The sequence below is a fragment of the Chlamydomonas reinhardtii genome, chromosome 4, assembly GCF_000002595.2.
Source record: "Chlamydomonas reinhardtii strain CC-503 cw92 mt+ chromosome 4, whole genome shotgun sequence".
NCBI classification, from domain to species: Eukaryota; Viridiplantae; Chlorophyta; class Chlorophyceae; order Chlamydomonadales; family Chlamydomonadaceae; genus Chlamydomonas; species Chlamydomonas reinhardtii.
Window position 1 is genome coordinate 1,187,838 of NC_057007.1, and position 17,380 is coordinate 1,205,217.

The 17,380-nt window shown below is 65.4% G+C and overlaps 3 protein-coding genes across 3 annotated transcripts; 2 read left to right on the forward strand and 1 right to left on the reverse strand.

Annotated features, from left to right (window-relative positions):
• Position 1: 1 nt before the first annotated feature.
• Positions 2 to 3,597, reverse strand: CHLRE_04g215550v5 (uncharacterized protein). Its single transcript, XM_043061688.1, has 7 exons — positions 3,207 to 3,597; positions 2,894 to 3,039; positions 2,476 to 2,632; positions 2,145 to 2,270; positions 1,614 to 1,932; positions 1,202 to 1,423; positions 2 to 898 (listed from the first exon to the last, which is right to left on the reverse strand). The coding sequence occupies exons 1-7, from the start codon at positions 3,306 to 3,308 to the stop codon at positions 753 to 755; spliced, it is 1,218 nt and encodes a 405-aa protein (XP_042925098.1). The 5' UTR covers positions 3,309 to 3,597; the 3' UTR covers positions 2 to 752.
• A 140-nt stretch (positions 3,598 to 3,737) lies between these two features.
• CHLRE_04g215500v5 (uncharacterized protein) lies at positions 3,738 to 14,836 on the forward strand. Its single transcript, XM_043061687.1, has 27 exons — positions 3,738 to 4,022; positions 4,135 to 4,176; positions 4,291 to 4,365; positions 4,527 to 4,598; positions 4,730 to 4,834; positions 4,959 to 5,111; positions 5,344 to 5,689; positions 5,933 to 6,182; positions 6,432 to 6,597; positions 6,723 to 6,808; positions 6,933 to 7,029; positions 7,180 to 7,224; positions 7,420 to 7,479; positions 7,626 to 7,754; positions 7,957 to 8,109; positions 8,428 to 8,466; positions 8,681 to 8,848; positions 9,018 to 9,308; positions 9,564 to 10,183; positions 10,408 to 10,723; positions 10,958 to 11,113; positions 11,261 to 11,347; positions 11,601 to 12,143; positions 12,340 to 12,577; positions 12,804 to 13,052; positions 13,308 to 13,606; positions 13,812 to 14,836. Exons 3-27 carry the CDS (start codon positions 4,330 to 4,332, stop codon positions 14,661 to 14,663), a joined length of 5,556 nt encoding a protein of 1,851 aa, XP_042925099.1. The 5' UTR covers positions 3,738 to 4,022; positions 4,135 to 4,176; positions 4,291 to 4,329; the 3' UTR covers positions 14,664 to 14,836.
• Positions 14,837 to 14,897: 61 nt separating this feature from the next.
• CHLRE_04g215450v5 (uncharacterized protein) lies at positions 14,898 to 17,379 on the forward strand. The gene has a single exon (XM_001698609.2). The coding sequence runs from the start codon at positions 15,086 to 15,088 to the stop codon at positions 16,670 to 16,672; it is 1,587 nt and encodes a 528-aa protein (XP_001698661.1). The 5' UTR covers positions 14,898 to 15,085; the 3' UTR covers positions 16,673 to 17,379.
• The last annotated feature ends 1 nt before the right edge of the window (position 17,380 follows it).

The following is a 17,380-nucleotide window of genomic DNA, read 5'->3' on the forward strand; positions in this document are numbered from 1 at the left end:
GCTCGGCTCCTTGCGTACTCGGTAAGCCATTAGGGCCTGAGAGCGCCATGCTCAACGCGCTCAACATGCCTAGCAAATCTAGCGCCCTGGCGAAGTGGCGTTCAAATACAGCACGAAGCCCTAGCATGCGCGGATGCGCCTTACTCCGCTTCCTGCACTCAAATGCTGGTCAGTTGGTGCAGAGCACCAGCTGACCACAGCTGCGCAAGGGAGACTGGTGGACAGCGGTTGTGGCGAACCTGTGGCCCGCCGTGGGGCAAAAGCCGTTACTAGCAGACATTCAAAGACGGGGATCAAAAGGACTGCACCATACTGCGATACAGCGTTGCTGCGAGCGCTTTGCTCTTGCCCTTGCAGTCTTGCCTCATGCGCTTGTTTGCTAGCCGCTCTGCCGCTGGCGTCAAAGGATGGCCGGCCTGCAGATCTCCCCATTTCCCCAAGCCAATCAAGCGCGGAGGACTCCTCCGTCGCAGTCCGCATGCCGCGAATCCTATCACACTCCTATGGATGCATACCGCCTGCCCATCCTGCCCTATTGCCCTCATGCGCCACACGCCCCTCCGTCGTGTTGCTTTATTCTTCGTCCTGCCCACCACCCGCTTTGACACGCCGCTCGCGATCCCTGATTCACGATCACGAAGCGCAAACCGCAAACCGCATTCCGTATTCATCCGCTTAAATATGAATCTATAGATAAGTGACCACACTGCATGCTTCCCCCATGTGGACGTTTCCGTTGTCCGCCCCGGCTCTCACAGCGTCACCATCAACTCCGACTGCGAGTGGGTGAAGGGCCGCGCGTGGCCTGCCAACCGCTCGCACACCGCCTGCCGCAGCCCCTGGTCTCCCACCATCCGCAGGATCCACTGGTCCAGGCCCGCCTGCGCCTCGGGCATACCTGCGGTAGCGGGGCAAGCTGGCTGATACACAGGACGCAACACAAGGCGCGGACCTCACAGCCATTCCCTGACGGACCGTGCCGTGTGCATTTTCTGCAAACGCAACCCCACTATCCCCCGACCATGCGCGAGTCCTCGACAACGCGCCCTTGCACGAGCAACCTGCTAGCCCCCGTACCCGTTGGGCTCGGGCAGTTACCCGTGGCATTCATCCACTCCCAGCGCTGTAGCCAGGGCCGGCACGCCCGGCTGCAGCTATCCATCACTCCCACCTGTCCCAAGAGTCCCAACCAGGTTCCTACCGACTGCATCCAGGTCAATCGGCTGCAGGGGCGCCGTCACGTCGCCGTCACCGCCCTCGCCCTCGCCTTGGCCGTTCCCATTGTCATTGTTGCTGCTATTGACACTGCCGCCGAGCGCCTCCCGCAGCGCCGCAAGCATCTGTGGCTGGGTGGCAGCGGGGAAGGCGCGGCCGACTGCGGGGATCTCCGCAATAGCCACCGGGCTGCACTCGGCTCCACCATCTGCGACAGGAACAGGGGCACCAGCAATCTGACATGGCCATGGTAGCTGCCACAGAGGCATCCCTATTCGTTGAACTTGGGCATCTAAGCCCCGCCCAACCTGACCGGAAGCCCTCTTCCTCGCCTGCCGGGTTTGCCTTTCCCTCGCCTTGCTGACGCTTTTGCCACCCTCTCAACGGACCGCGCCTACCCTGTTGCTGCCGCTGTTCCTGACTGCTGCCCGGCAGCCGCAGCGGCAGGTTGATGCAGCCCAGTTTGTGGTTGTACTGATACACCGTGTCAACGACCTCAAACGCCCCCGCCTTTCCTCCCGACGCGGCGTGCTTCCCGCTTTGCCCGTTGCTGCTGCTGACACCCTTGCTTGTCCCATCGCCGCTGCTGCTGCCGCCGTTGCTGCTGCTGCTCTTGCCGCCACCTCCATGCGGCGCCACCTCCACATGCAGCCCCCCGAGGCGGGTGAGGTTGTAGCCGCCCTCCGTGGCGTGCATGCGCTCCATCAGCGGCTCGGTCTGGGCGGTCACATTCATGACGGGGCAGGGGCAAGGGTTTGAATAGGGTTGATGCAACCCAGCAGCTTACAGACTGCACAGCCCAGCGCGTTCTGGGTTTGGGCCCCACAGCCCCCTATCCACCCCACCCCATTCTCTGGCTTGGGTCGCTGTTCATTAATTGGGATTCCAGGAATCGTGGGTTCCGGATTGAGTTATCTCCTCCCACCCACCAGGTAGGTGATGAAGATGCTGACGCAGGTGCCGGGCGAGGCCTCCAGCGTGGCCGTACAGCTGCCGTACGAGGCCAGGTACGGCGTGTACACCACGTCGAAGCCGTGGAGCTGGATCTGAATCACCTGGAGAGATCATGCACGTGGCACGCGCGCGCGTGTCAGAGAGCGGCGAAGGGAAGGAAGTACGCAGGATGTGTGTGGGCGTGTGTGTGTTGCAGGAAAGGGAAACACGAGTGTGTGTGCTCATGCCTGGGCTGGAACGGACTGGGCGCACGACACAACACAAGTACCCCGTGCCTGGCCACCAGTGTGCGTACGACACACTTACCGCGATGACTGCGCCCGGGAAGTCCGCCGCCGGGTATTTGCGCCGCAGCTGCTCGGGGCCGGCGTTGCTGCCTATCGCCAGCACCGGCCACATCTTCTGACCGGCCAGGCGAGACAGGTCCACGCCGCGAGCGACCGCGAAGTCAGCCGCCTGGGTGCTGCAAGAGTGGTGGTGGCGGTGGCAGTGATGGGGGCGGGGGCGGTGCGGGAGGGGTTTTGCTCTTGTTGGCGGTGGTGGCGCAAGGGTACAAGGTGCAGGGCAGGTCAGGCAGGCGGGTTGCGCGGTGAGCACATGCAGTTGGTGGATGCAATGGTTACGGTTGGCGTGCGCCAGTCATTAAGTGCGTACCGTAATGGCAATTGCAAGGAGGTATTGCGTGAAGTGCTACGTCGTGTGACACTTGCACCCAGCCCCTCACCCGCAGCGACCCCGGATGTGTGGCATGTGCTGCTGCCCCCGCCACTGCTCGTTGTCAAACAGGAAAACCTCGCCCTGGCCCTCGCCGCCAGCCGTGTCGCTGTTGATAAAAAGGAAAGAGGTGTTGGGTCGGGGGTAGGGGTAGCCCTGCAGATGCACGTGACGGTGGTGATTGGTCCCGGGGGCGTGAGGGTCATCGTCACAGACAAGCCGGGTTGAATTCGAGTAATCACCGCAACGCCACGCCCCGCCAACGCATGCGCGTGGCGTGAGAGCGCGGCACCCACGAACCCCCCAGATCACCCGCCCCGCACCTTGGCCCGCGCCAGCTTCATTTCCACAGTCTCGCCCGGCACCACCACGTTGTCGACCGCAACACGCGAGTTGGTCCCTGGCACTGCGTGGAGCCTCGTCATGGTGCGGGCCAGCTGGCCAGCCTTTTGAAGCCGGCCCACAGTTGAGGCTATCGGTATAAAACCTTGCCCAATTACGCTAGAACAGCGGGAGCGAAAGGCGGGCACAGTTGGCCTCCTCTTGAACGACGGCAGCCCAGAAGTACAAGAGTTGCCCAGCATGAACGCTTGAGTTTCAGTAGCTGATATATACTTGCGGGTCCTTGTACTGGTAGGAGTGAGAGCAACAAGCGAGTGGACCGCTGCCTGCCAGGATACGATGCAATAAATAATAGAGCTTCATGTACATAATGCATATGTAATCTAAGACACTGTATACCTTGCTGGCTGTCTTGCATCTGTCTCTCCATCACCAGCTCCATCACTGCGGTCGCCTCGCCTAGACCGAGCCACGACCTACATTGGGCTATACAGCTGATAATTTGACCGTCACAAAAGCTTCCTTTACGTGGACGTGCTTTGCGAAACGAAGGAAATAATGTTGACCATGACCAGTCCACCCTGTGCCTCTTGTTAGCGGATTACGCAACGGACCGCTGCGCACAGCAGAGCAGTATGGCTGCTCAAAGCGTATCGCCGGGCCAGCTGGTGCAATGGCTGCTGGAGTACCAGGGTCGCCTTTCTGGCATTCAGGAGCGTGCCTGGACCTACTCGCACCCCTCCTATGTGGAGAAGGGCTTGCCAGCGCTTTATGGAGTTTTGCAGCAGCATCCGCAGGTAAGACACGTCGCCGTTATGTAGCGGGAGTGCTGTCTCCAGCGCGCAAACCCCTCCTTGCGCCCCCCCCCGTTTAGTTTGGGCTGGTATTTACACCCCCACCCCCCCGCAGCTGCTACTTGGGACGCCCGGCGGAGATGCGAAGGCCCAGAAGGTAAGCGGTAAGGATTGATGTCCCAGGGGACCTAGACGTATGGCACCTGCATACATGGCAGCCTGACCCTGAACATCGTTTCTTCTCCCTGTTGTGCGCCTGCGCGGCGAGCAGGAGTTCCTGAAGAGCCTGGATGCGCGGGCGCCCACGTTCATGGCTGAGCTCCAGCCGCTCGTGTCCAGCCTCAAGGTAAAGCCCCGTGACAGGAGAGGGATTGGTGGAGGCAGCAATTGCGAGACCACCCCTTTGTGTGGCCGTTTGTGTGGCCATGCGGCCAATTGTTCAGTGCAGCCACCCAGGGTGCCTCGCTGTCAACGGCGCACTTCTGGCTTCACACACTGCGTGTGCAGGTCATCTCCCAGAACTTCAACTCCATCGCCCAGCTGCTGACGGAGCTACACCGCATCCTGGGCTCGCTCACGGTGGGTAGCGCGGATCGCTCTCCCGCATCTGGGCATTCAACCACTATCTTCCTGTCACGGCATCCCACCTGGTGCGCATAAGCAACCATCGAACTAAGAGAACTACACCCACTGTCATGTCCCTCTTGCAGCTTCGCTCATACCCCGACCTGCTGCACCACTACATGGACACGTTCTGCGGGGTGGTGCGCGCCGGCCTGCTACTGGAAGACGTCCCGCGCAGGGCGGCGGCGCAGGTGGGGTGGCGCAGGTGGTTGTGCCTGCTGAAAGTGCTGATGGTGCAGGGGCAGTGCCGGGAGCCGCCCTCTGACGACCGTCCTGCCGCTCTGTCTGACGCGGACACCCTCCGCTGCCCTGCAGATGGTGCGGCTGGCGTGCGCGCACGCTCGCCCCGCGGACAGGGCTGCTGCGGAGTTGCTGGTGGAGGCTGTGGCCGACCCGCTGTTCGCCGCGCCCTCGCTGGTTGCGCACCTGCAGGCGCTGTTCCGGCCTTGCATGCCGCGCATCGCACAGGTGGGCGGCGCCTGAGGGCAGTCGAGGACCGGCAGATGGGAGTGGGTAACACCACGTCCTGATTCCTGGTACATGTGTGAGCGGCATGACATGTCCGTACTGTCCACATACGCCCTACCATGTCTACCGGTCAGGCAGGCTCTGGCCGGAATCCTGGACGGTCCGCTCTTCACAGTGACCCGGTGATTCCACAGCCCATGCGGTATGCCTTGTTGCTGCTCCCCGCCCCCAGGTGCTGGAGCTGGTGGTGGGTCCGGCGTTGTCTGTGGCCGGCAGCTGCGAGGGCGTGGCGGAGGCGGCACTGCTCGACCTGTCCGCCGCCGCCGCTGCCGCCTCGCAGCAGCACCCTAGCGGCTTCGCCTCGCCAGGCGTCAGCATGGAGGGCGGCTTCGCATCCTTCGGCGGCAATAGCACCTTGGGCGGCGGCGCCAACGGCGGTGGCAGCATGGGCCCCGGCGCGGGCATCGAGGCTGAGGGCATGGGCTTGTTCGGCATGACGCGGCGGCAGGTGTACGCCTTCCTGCGCCACCGCGAGGCCATCCGCGCCTGGGGCTTCCTGGGCTTCCTGGTGTTCCCGGGTGCGTTGGCGGCGGCTGCATGGGTCCAGATGGGTCCGGATGAGACTAGGCGGGCTCGCATGGGCCCGATGGCGACCTGCTTAACTGTGTACGCGGCACAAGAGGCAAGCATTTGCACACCAGCGGTGCCGGGGCCGACACTGGCCACATTGCCTCCGCCACCTTCGACCATGCAAACCTGTTCCTCCCCTGGCCCGGTTCCTTTGACCAATGCCTTATGCACCCCTTGCACCTGCACTACAGAGATCTTGCGCCAGGCCGGCTCCGCGCAGCGGCTGTCGCTGCTGCTAGCCGATGGCTTCACACTGCACGTGTACAAGGACCGGCTGGCCTGCTGCCACGCCCTGGCCTTGACGCACCTGGGCGGAGCACTGCACGCCGCGCTGGGCAGCGGCGGTGGTCCAGCAGGCAGCAGCGGCGCCGCAAGTGGTGGCGGCGGCGGCGCCTCGTCGGGCGGCGGGCTGGGCGCGCTGCTGGGCCGCGGCATGGCCAAGTGAGCTGATGGGTGTGGGTGTGGTTACTTGTGTGCGTGCGTGTGTGTGTGTGTGTGTGTGTGTGTGTGTGTGTGTGTGTGTGTGTGTGTGTGTGTGTGTGTGTGTGTTTGTGGATGTGAGAGAGGATGTGGTTTGATACTTGATCGCACGCTTGGTGGTTGGGAAGTTATCTGCCAAAGGCCAGGCGTGGTTGCGCCTCGCGCTCAGGCCGTGCGGGGTTGATATTTCTGGGTTTCTTGTCGTTGCAGGTTGCGCAAGAGCCAGATGGACGACGACGGCAGTGAGCAGGCGCCGCGTGTGCACCCACTGCTGGCGGCGGCAGCGGGCGAGGCAGTGGCGGCGGCGCCGCTGCAGCACCGCATGTGGCGCGCCTTCCTCACAGGGCAGCTGCGCAACATGCATGCCGCGTGCGCGGTGCGTGTGCCCACTTGAGCAGCATTTGAAGACCCATAGGCGGCCATCTGCAAGCTAGGTAGCGTCGGGCAGCGCATGTCTCCGTCACAATGACTGACTGGCTGTTTATCTGTTCTGTTGCGCAGGCGTGTCCCTCCATGATCCCTGGCCAGCTGGAGATGCTACTGGCGGCCTTGTCCCTGGCACGTGAGGAGCTGTTGTGGTACTGTAGGTAGGTAATACTGCAGCGTGGGCGCGTCTGTGAGCAAGGTGCACCAAACAGCGCTCTGCACTTGTCTGTACACTAGTCACCGTGCAGTCTGACCAAGAGGAGTCACCCCCGGTGTCGCACGCAGGCACGTGAAACGGGCCGTGCCTGCGGACCTGGCCCCGCTGCTGCCTGCATCCGCAAGGAGCGGTGTGCTCAGCCTGCCTGCAGAGGATGGTCTGCAGGTCGGTTGGCCTGTGTGGCGGTATGGGGCAGTCAGTGGAACAGAAACATGGAATGCCTGGCCCGCTCATCATAAGCCGCTTCTCAGCCCGTTTGGCCCGTTTTCCATCAATCCTCAACTATATCAGAAGGAAACCCCCACCCGCGCACAGGCCCTGCAACTGCTGACTGCTATGGATGCCATGCACCAACTGCTGGTGAGCGGTGCGGCTTCTGAGTGATTGGGGGAGCGTAGCTGGCAGGTGTCTTCTGGGCACTCGGGCTGCTGCCCCTTGTCCAACGGTGACAAGCTCTGAGCGGGATCCCCATCGTATGCTGGATCTCAAACATATGATGCGGATTCTCACATCGTGAAGTCAAATGCCGCAATCGCCGCATTTTGTGTTCCTCAGGTGACTCACCACGTGGCGCTGTGCAAGCAGATCCGCGAGTCCATGGGCGCAGACCTGCAGGTGTGTACGGCACACGTGGCTCCCGGGACGCGGGGCGAACATACCGTACTACGGCCGTGCTGCTCCTGACTTTGTCTTCCTCAGAACCCTGACCGTATGCACCACGTGTGTCCGCCTCGCGCGTGTATGTGGTGCGTCGCCGACAGGCACACGTGGTGCCCTGCACGCCCCGTGTGGAGATCCGGCTGCGCCAGGCGGCCGCACAGGCGGCGGGCGGCTCCGCGGCGGCGGCCACGGCGGCGGCGGCGGGCGGCAGCGGCCTGCAGCCGTTCAAGGTGCGTACATGCAGTCTCAGACATTCGCCCTAAGGCCTGGGAAGCAGCAGCCCATCGCAACCATATCGCCCTGTGCCCGCACTGACCAGTTAACACGCTGACACACGCCCCATGACGTTCCCGCCAACACTCACCCATCCTCTCCCCTACCCTCGACACCTCCTCGGCACACCACCGCCCACCTCCCCTCCTCACGCATCAGGACATGACGGAGCTACTGCGCTCCCTGCTGCTGTCCTCGACCGCGCCGCCCGACGCCGCCGCGCGCGTGTCCACTGCGGCCGGCATCTGGGTGTACGTGGGGCTGCAGCTGGCGGCGGTGGAGCCCAGCCTCAAGGCGGCCAAGGTGCTGCAGGTGAGAGCGGGAGGGCGGCCGAGCCAGGAAGGCTGCGGGGAGAGGGTGGGTAGTGGCTGAGGCTGGGGCTGGGATGGGTGCCGGTGGGGCTAATGTGATGGTTGGCAGCGGCGCCGGGATAGGTCAGGTTGGGAGCAGGTTTGGCGCGGGTAGGAAGCAATGGGGCCGGGCATCGCTGGCAGGTTGGCTCCGGAATGAATGACTCGGGAACGAGTTGACTGCATGGCAGCGAGGCGGGGATTGGGGACTGGGTCCTTGACTGTGTCGTCACCAACCCGAACACCCCCCCCTTTCGTTTGCCTTCGCCTCTGCCTGCAGTACGCGGAGGACACGCGGTACCTGGATGTGCTGCAGAAGGTGCGGCCGGGCGCAGCAGGGCGGTGCCGCAGTGTTGCAGGCTGGCGCACGGGACTGGGCTGGCGTGGGCATCTTGTGAATGAGTAGTGCACTGCGCTTCGCGGTTTGCCGTATGCCCATACTCCAGACCAGGCGTGCCATCCCAGCTCTTACAAGCTCTCATGCATGCCACAATCTTCATCGTGTGAACCTCAATTCCAACTCCTGACCACAGTCGCTGGACGCGGCGCGGCTGCTGTACTCCGGCCCGCTGCTGCACGCCGCCGCCGCCGACCTGGCGCCGGGGCTCACACATGCCGTGGAGCCGCTGCTGGTGGCGGCGGCGGCGGCGCTGGGAGGTGGCCGGCTGGAACACGTGGGCGCGGCGCTGGGGGCCATGCAGGTCAGTGTGCAAATGTGTACGGTATGTGTACGGTATGTGTACGATATGTGTGCATGTGTGTATTTGTGTGTCTTCGGGTGGAAAACAAAGCCGACGATGCCTGCGCCTGCTGGCGGAAGGTTGTGGAGCGTGGCGATGCTGGTGCTGATGATGTTGTCGCCCCCCGCAGGGCCTGCACTGGCTGCTGCCGAGCCGGGCCGAGGCCTACGCAGCCGCAACCGCCGCGGCAGCCGCCGGCAGGCGCAGCAACTCAGGCAGCGGCGGCGGCAGCAGCATCCGCAGCGGCAGCGCCGCCGGAGGCCGCTCCGTCGCCGGCAGCGGCCCTGCTGGCGGCGCCAGCGGGAGCGGCGGCAGCAGCCGGCGGCTGCAGGTGGGCGGCCCGCAGTCAGACGACCTGCCGCATCGCTGCATGGGCCTGGTGGTGGGATGCATTCGGCAGCTGCTGGCTCCGCTGGTGCAGGTGAGCGGGGCTGTTCGATACCCACGTGTGAGGGGGCTGGCGGAGGTGTGAGATCTCGTGTAAGGATGGGTGTCCAGAAATGAGGGGCATGTCAACCCTGCAAGGAAAGCACGCATGCAAGGCAGGCTGCCGGTGGCCGGATATGGCTTGAGCCCAGGAAACACGCCACCCGCAAGATACCACTAGCACCTGGCGTACCGAAGGCGGGGCTCTGCATGTCTGCTGAGTAAGTATGCAACTGTGTCACCTCCACAGGTCCCGCTGGCGGCCGCACAGGCGCCGCCGGGTGGCAGCACCGGCCGCATCTCCCGCAGGGCCAGTGGTGTGCCCAACGGCACCACCACCAGCACCGCCACCGGCCCTGACCCGTCTCGGCCCAGCCTGGAGGACGCACCCGCCTCCGCACCCGGCGCCGCCCCTCCGGCCGCAGGCGGCAGTAGCAACGGCGGTGCTGGCGGTGCCGGCAGCGGCAGCACCAGCCTGCGCGCCCGGCTGACGAGCGGCAGTAGCCTGATGAAGGTGATTGGGGCCGCCCGCAGCATTACGCCGGAGCGGCTGCGGACCAAGTCGGACGCGGCGGCCAGCCGCAGGAGCAGCGCCGGCGGCGGCGAAGAGGCCCAGGCTGCCGGAGCCGCCACCAGCCGTGGGCTGCGCCACACCCCCACCGGGGACGCCGGCAGTGGCACTCGGGACGTGGATACGGCTGCCGCAGAGGCGGGCGCGGGCGCGCCGCAGGCTGGCGGGGGCGCCAGCAGCGGCGCTGGTGCCGGGGCGGCGGCGACGGCGGCTTTGCCGCGTGCGCCGGGGCTGCTGCCCGCGGCGACAGAGCTGGCAGCGCGGCTGTTGCCGCTGGTGATAGCTCTGGACACCGGCAGGTGCGTCGGCGGTGACGGCACGCTTTATGCAAATCTCACGCCACCAACGCGTGCTTTGATCCACTTGTGCGTGCAGTAGTAGTGGCTTTGTGCATGCGGCGTCAAAGCGCACAAGGCTGGGGGATACGTGCGGTGTCGGGCTTAGCCCTTGCACGCTGCTCACTGCCCCAACCCTGACGGCCCCTCGCCACGGACCCGACCATCACCACCCTGTCGGTTCGCAGGATGCTGGCCGCTGAGACGCTGCTGCCTGGCGCCGCCTCTCCCGCTGGCACTGGTGCCACGCCCACGCCCAACACCAGCAGCGGCGGCGCAAGCAGCGCAGGCAGCATGGGCATGGCCGGCAGTGGCAGTGGCAGTGGCAGTGGCGGCGGCAGTGGCAGCGGCGGCGGCAGCGGCGGCGGCGGCAGTAGTGGCGGTGGCAGCTCCTGGGGCAGCGGGGAGGGCGAGGGCGTGGAGGCCTGCCGGGGCCAGCTGGTGGCGGTGCTGAGGGACTGCTTTGCACGTCTGCTGCTCAACACCGCCACCGCGGTCAAGCAGGTGCGATTGCGCTGCTGCTGCTGGCTGCTGTTGCTGCTGTTGCTGCTGTTGCTGCTGTTGCTGCTGTTGCTGCTGTTGCTGCACTGTCGTACATGTGCCCATGCCTGCGTCACAAGCCAGCACGAACAGGCGCCGCCTTACACCCGACTACCCAGTGCTTCTCTTCGCGCAGCCTTCTTGACACTTTGTCTGGATGTCTTGCATGCTGCTCCCGCACTCCCGCACGTGTCGCAGGCGACCACGCCGGTGCCCTCCCGGCAGCTGGCCCCGCTGCGGCGCTACCTGGAGGTGGTGGCGCTGCTCACGCCCGCGCTGCCCGGCTGCGGCCCCGAGCTGGGCACGGAGCTGGCGCGGCTGCTGGTGCAGCAGGCGTCCGCGCCCACACTGCAGGTGGGCGGCGGATGGGTGGGTGGCTTGGAGGACGGGCGAGTGAGACGTGCCCGCGTGGCGGCTAGCTCCGCATTTGGTGCAGAAACATGTGTGTGTGTATGTGGTATGGTGTGTCGAGCGACGGGCCGTACAACTCGCTGTGTGCAGGCCATCGGTCTGGACGCCTCCGCGGCGCCGCTGCCGCCCCGCAGCGCCCCACTGTCCACCAACGCCGACACGGTGGCTGCGCCCAAGGTGAATGGCTGCGCCGTTCCATTTTCATCCCCCCGCACTCGCAAACTTGCTGCTTTCCACCTGTACCGTCATCCCCACTTTCATAGCCCAGCCTTTCTTTATATAGCACAGCACAGGGCGCAACCACGCCACCTCGCCTGCGCATGTCTTTAGGTGCCCCATGCCCTCCCTTGCAAATCCACTTTTGCGCGGTATGGCACACGGCGCGCCCCTTCAACCCGCCCCGCCCCCGCCTGTCTGCCCCTGTGCACAGGTGTATGCGTTCACGCCGGTGGGCCGCATCAACAGCGTCGTCAGCGCCACCTCGGCCGGCGGCACCACCCTCGGGCCCTTGAGCCGCGCCCTGTCCTCCGCGGGACGCAACCCCATGCCCAGCCTCGGCGGCGCCGGCCCGGCCGCCCTGCCAGCCCCTTCCGCGACCTCCGAGCGCGGCGGCGGCAGCAGCGCCCTCGCGCTGGGACCCATGGCCTCGGCCCTACCCGCCGGTTCCGTAGGCGCCGCCGGCGCCGCTCACAGCGCCAGCGGCGGCTCCGTGCTCCGCGCCTTCGCCTCCTGGCTGTGGTCAGCTGTGATCCTCGACGAGCGACGTGCGGGCGTTACGTACGACGTTGACGCGGGCGCCTTCACGACCGCCGCCGCGATGAACGGCTACCCGGACCCCCACGGCTCGGCGCTGGCCGCCGCCACGGGGGTGCGGGAGCTGGGGCTGCTGTTTGAGGTGTTCGGCCCGGGCGCCGCAGCTGACCTGGGCCGCGGCTGCAGCGCGTTGGTGCAGTCGTGCCTGGAGCAGCTACAGGTGGGGAGTGGTGGAGCAGGGGCGGGGCGGGTCGGGTCGGTGTGTGGTTGTAGGGTGTGCGGGCTCAAGGACTACCATATAGTTGCGAAACTAGGTTTGAGGCCTTCTCAATCCACCAAAATGTTGGTGTTTGGTGTACCAGGATGCGCCCAACCCTCGACCTCTCGACTCTCCCCACACCCTCGATTGCTCCTAGGTCGCGCTGGAGGCGCACTGCGGCCCGCTGGCCGAGCTGCTGGACGCCGCCCGCTTGCGCCTGGACGCCCGCGTCGCCGCCGTGCAGCGAGCCCTGCCCCGGCTGCTGACAGCGGCGGGGGGCACCACTGCGAGCGGCAGCGGCAGCAGCCTGGCGGCGGTGTTTGAGGCGGTGCAGAGGCTGGGCCGCTGCATGCTGCTGCGGGCGCAGCTGGGCCGCGCGGCGGCGGCTGCAGCAGGTGGGTGGGTGGTTTCTTAAGCGGGGGTGGCAGCAGCGCCTGGCGGCATCGGCAAGTGCATGCCGCCATATGCTTAGGTTATGTGAAGTCATGGGGTTGTGGGGATTCGCGCTCCGAACCCCGTCCTGTTATCATTGCCCTTGTGACTGTGGATGAAGAGTCATGGCCTCCCTTGCTGCCCTGCACATGAGGCAATGGATTCATGGCCTCCCTTGCTGCCCTGCAGAGCGCTCCGCCGACTTCATGCTGCTGGCGCTGCGGGAGATGGCCGCGCCGGTGCGCGTCACCGCCGGCGACCTGGCGGCGGCGGCGGCCTCCGCCACCACCACCACTGCTGCCGCCCGGCAGGAGTGGGGCGAGCTGCTGCGGCTGGCGGCCGGGGCCGGCGGCCGCCTGGACGACGGCGGCAGCGGCGGCTACGGCGGCGCGGCGATGCCGCAGCGGGAGGACCCGCTCGTGACCGCACACCTGGCGGGTAGGTTAAGACGTGAGGGGCTACAGGCATGGCTGACCGGCGGCGCCCCAGCCTTTTTCGCACGCCTTGCACACGTCTGTGCAAATGCCCTTCTGCGTGCATGCAAGTGATGTATTTATTGTGCTCCGGTCTTGCGTGTGACCGCGGCTGCGCCTCCTACCTGTCGTACCCCATTACTCGCGACTGTTTCCTTACGGGCACGCCTTACGAGATTGGTGCAAAGTATCCCGCCCCCCAATTCTCACACGCCCACAGCGCTGCTGCCCAGCCTGGACGCCGCACAGCGCTGGCACCGCCTGCCCGCGCTGCTGGCCGCGCTGCTGGTGGCGCCGCAGCTCGGCGCCTACCCGCTACAGCCCCCTTCGTCTTACAGCGGCAAGAATGGCAGTAGCAAGAGCAGCGGCAGTAGCAAGGGCCGATCCGCCGCTGCCGCAGCGGCGGCGGCGGCGGCTGCCGCTGCGGCTCCGCCTCCGGGGCTGATTCGGGCGTTGGGCGTGGTGAACAACACGGCAGTGGTGGGACTGAGCCTGGCCCTGCAGTCTGCCATGGCGCTGGTGAGCCTGGGGCCTGCGCTTGGGACCAGCAGGTGCTGTGTAGGCTGCATGGGACTGCACAGGCTGCTCGTTTCAACGAATTCGGCCTGTTCCTAATTGGGTACCCTCGCATGCAAAGAGACAGCATGGCCATGGGTCGTGCTTTCTCGCTGCATGTCCGTCCTTGATAACATCCCTGGGTTCCGCCCTGCCGCCGGTCCCGCAGTCGCTGCACCCCGCCGCCAGCCAGTTTTTGCTGGGCTGCGATTCGCCCGCCGCCGCCTGCTTGTGCGCCTACCAGCGCCTGGGCACTGGCGTACTGCAGGCGGGCATGTCCGCAGCGCTGCAGGCGGGCAGCGCTGCGGTCGCTGCCGCCGCGGCCTCCGGCGACGGCGCTGCCGCCAGCGGCGCCGCCGGCAGCGGCAGCACCGCCGCCATGGGCGCGGCGGCGGCCGCCACCGCCGCCAAGCAGCAGCTGCTTGCGGCACTGGAGAGGTTGCCCCTGCTACGTGCTTACGCCTATTCCTTCGCCCCACCCGATGACGTAATGGCGGTGGAGGCGGCTGCTGCGGCTGCCGCCGCGGCTGAGGACGGCGCCGCCGCGGCGGCCGCGGCTGCTGACTGCAGCCTGCTCGCCGGCGGCGGCGTTTCCGGCTTGTGGCTCAGCGCTAGCGAAAGCACTGGCGCTGCGGTAGCCAGCGGTACACGCGCCTCCCTGGAGGGCGCCCTGGGCTGGTGGCCCACAAGCAACGGCGGAGCTGCTGCAGGGGAGGGTATCGGGTTGGTGTCGGGTGCGGGCGCCGGTGGCGGCGGCTTTGGCTTTGGGGCGCCGGCTGCGGGAGCGACTGGCGGCGCACCCGGCACACCGAGCAAGCGCGCCCTGGTGGGGGCGGCCAGCAGCGCTGGGGCCGCGAATGCGGCGGGTGAGGGCCGAGCGGTGGCGGCGCCTGCGGGAGCCCAGCTGGCGCCGGTGCTGTCGTGTGAGCCGTCGCTGGTACATGGGCGCTGGTCGGGAGCGGTGGATGCCTGGCGCCCGGCGGCGCGGCTGGTTCCGCTCGTGATGGGTCAGGTCGGATAGGATAGGACCCTAGCTGTGGATATCAGTAGCGGTGAGGGGAGGGGAGGGGGGCGCAACTTGAGCTGTCGAGGTCCGGATGGTGTTGGCCGTCGTGCAGCATCACATCCAGGTCCATGAGCTTCCTGGCTCGTTTGGACCAATCTACGAGCATGAACTTGTAACATCAATCATAAAAAATAATCACATCCAGATGTGTAAGAGTGGTATACTTGGCTTACAAATGCAATACCATTAACAAATTTGCGGGGGAAATGTTGCAGAACAAACCCGCACCGCTTTCTTGCACAGTCAGAGGTGACCGGTTCTTGGCCGGAGTTTCGACTAGCTACGATGGCAGGCATGCTCTTGCTTTTTCAACCAGCGTTTTAACCGGCGTTCGGCAGAGAGGAGACGTTGCACGGCTCCGTGGCTGCAATGACCGCATGTTTTCGCTCAGCACGACGAATATATCCGATGTGCCGCTGTTCTGGGAAACTGTCAACCTAGTGTACGATTCCTTTACCGAGAGCTTCATCGTGGTCACTGGCGCATGCATTCAGCAGCTGATCCCTGCCCTCCACGGCGAGGACGACGAGCCGCTCGTGCTCGCTGCAGTGGCGGGAGCTATACTACCGGTCCGTGTGCAGGCAAATGGCCGTGGTAACGTGGCGCAGTTCGGCAAGCCCACGCATATTGCCACCGACGGCAAGGGCACGCTGTACGTGCTCGATCAGGCCAACATCCGCAAGCTGCAGCTGCCGGCGGCGGCGCGCTACCAGCCCCATCAGCAGCGCCAGCGCATCAACTCCATGCAGGTGGAGGTCACCACGTTGTCGCAGCAGCTTCCCCCGGATATGACAGCCAGCGGAATGGTTTACGTCCCCGCGGGGGAGAGCCCTGGCGGCAGCGAGTGCCTGATCCTGGCGGGCACCAAGGGCATCTACCGGCTGCCCCTGTGCAATAATGACGCAGCAATTGAAGCAGGCGGCAAGGCTGGGATGCAGGGCAGCGGCAGTGGTGCCGTGGCTGGCGGCACGGGTGGAGCAGCGGAGGCCACCACCGCCACTGGCAGCCTACACCGGTTGGCAGGCAATAGTGACACCGCAGGAAGCTGGGGAATCCGTTTTGATGCATTTGGTGCGCAGGCCAAGATGCTCGCCATCTCCTCCGGCCTTGCACTCACTGGTGATGGCCGCGTGGTGTTCTTGGACTATTCCGCAACCCAGAGGGACACGGCCGTGCGGTGCATACGGATGTCCGATGGGCGCGTGTCCACGCTTTACGAAGGCCTGGACGGGCAGTGGCAGTGGCCGTGCCTGCTCCCCAGCGGCTGCCTGGCCATGACGAGTGGCAAGGACCTCTTCATCATCGACCTGGCCCTTCCGCCGCCACGGCCGCCGCCACCGCCGCCCAGCACCGGCCCGCCGCCGCGTAGCCTGGCCTCGGACCTGGGCGCGCTGCTAGACGGCGCGGCGGGCGCGGCCAGCTCCGACCTGACCATCCTGGTCGGCGGACGGGCCTTCAAGGCGCACCGCGTCATCCTGGCCGCGCGCTGCGAGTACTTCGCCAAGCGCCTGGAGGAGGGCGCCTACGCGGACGGCGCCAAGCAGGAGCTGGAGCTGCCGGAAGCGGAGCCCGCGGCGTTCGAGGTGCTGCTTCGCTGGCTGTACACCGGCGCCGCGGACGTCCCGGCTGAGCTGGCGCAGGAGGTGGCGGTCCTGGCGGACCGCCTCGTGCTGCCGGAGCTGTGCGATGCTGCGCAGGCGGTGGTGCTCGAGTCTGTGACCCCTGGGTCGGTTGCGGCGGCGCTGGTGTGGGCGGCGAGCTGCGTGCCTGGGCGTGGCAGCAGCTTCGAGCAGGTGCTGCGCCGGCTGAAGAAGTGGTACGTGGCGCACTATGACAAGGTGCGGAGCGAGGCGCGCGCGAGCGTGGTGGCGCTGATGGCCAGCAACCCCGAGCTGGCGATGGAGCTGCAGGAGGAGGTGCTGGGGGCCACGGAGCGGCGGGTGAGCAAGAAGCAGCGGGTTTAGGTAGCCGGCTGCGCGCATGCGGGGCTTAGGGCCGGAGGTCATGGTGGCTCGAGGTGCCAAGGGTGGGGTGTATTTGTTTGTCCCATGCAATGGTGCGCGCTTGTGGTGAATGTGCCTGCATGGTCTGGCGCGTGGAGCAGGGAGCAGGCGGTGTCACAGGTATAACATCACCGGAGTGTGTGAATTCTTGGGGAGCAAGCAGTATTCTTTGGTACAAGCTTCGGAGTGGGAAGTTGTAGAGTTTGGAACTGTACACATCAAGGATTGCAGCACATCCGTACTGTCGCCAGGAGTGAGCACACATATACCGGTAGTGATGCAGATGGAGCTGTTATGGAACGCAGGGAGGATGGATATTGTTATGTGCCGTGCGGGCGCGTGTCTGTCAACCGCCAACTACTGGAAGCAGGAACGGTTCAGAGAAATGTAAGCTAGTGTGAATGCAAATGCAAGACGTCACGGTTAGCAAGGGATCTGCCATTGCCCAGAACGTTAGGTTGTGTATTGAAAATGTTTTAAGGAATACATTGGGGCCGTCTCTTAAATCATCAGATGGTCAGGTTCGTGTTGCAAGCGTTGGCCAGCTGTTGTTGTAAGTGTTGAGCTGAGGTGGTACTATGTTGTGCGTTTGGGGGAGCTTGAGGTTCAGGTATTGTAGACGGCCTGATGACGTGCCCTGTCAGAGGGTAAGGGCGGGTCTCATGTACG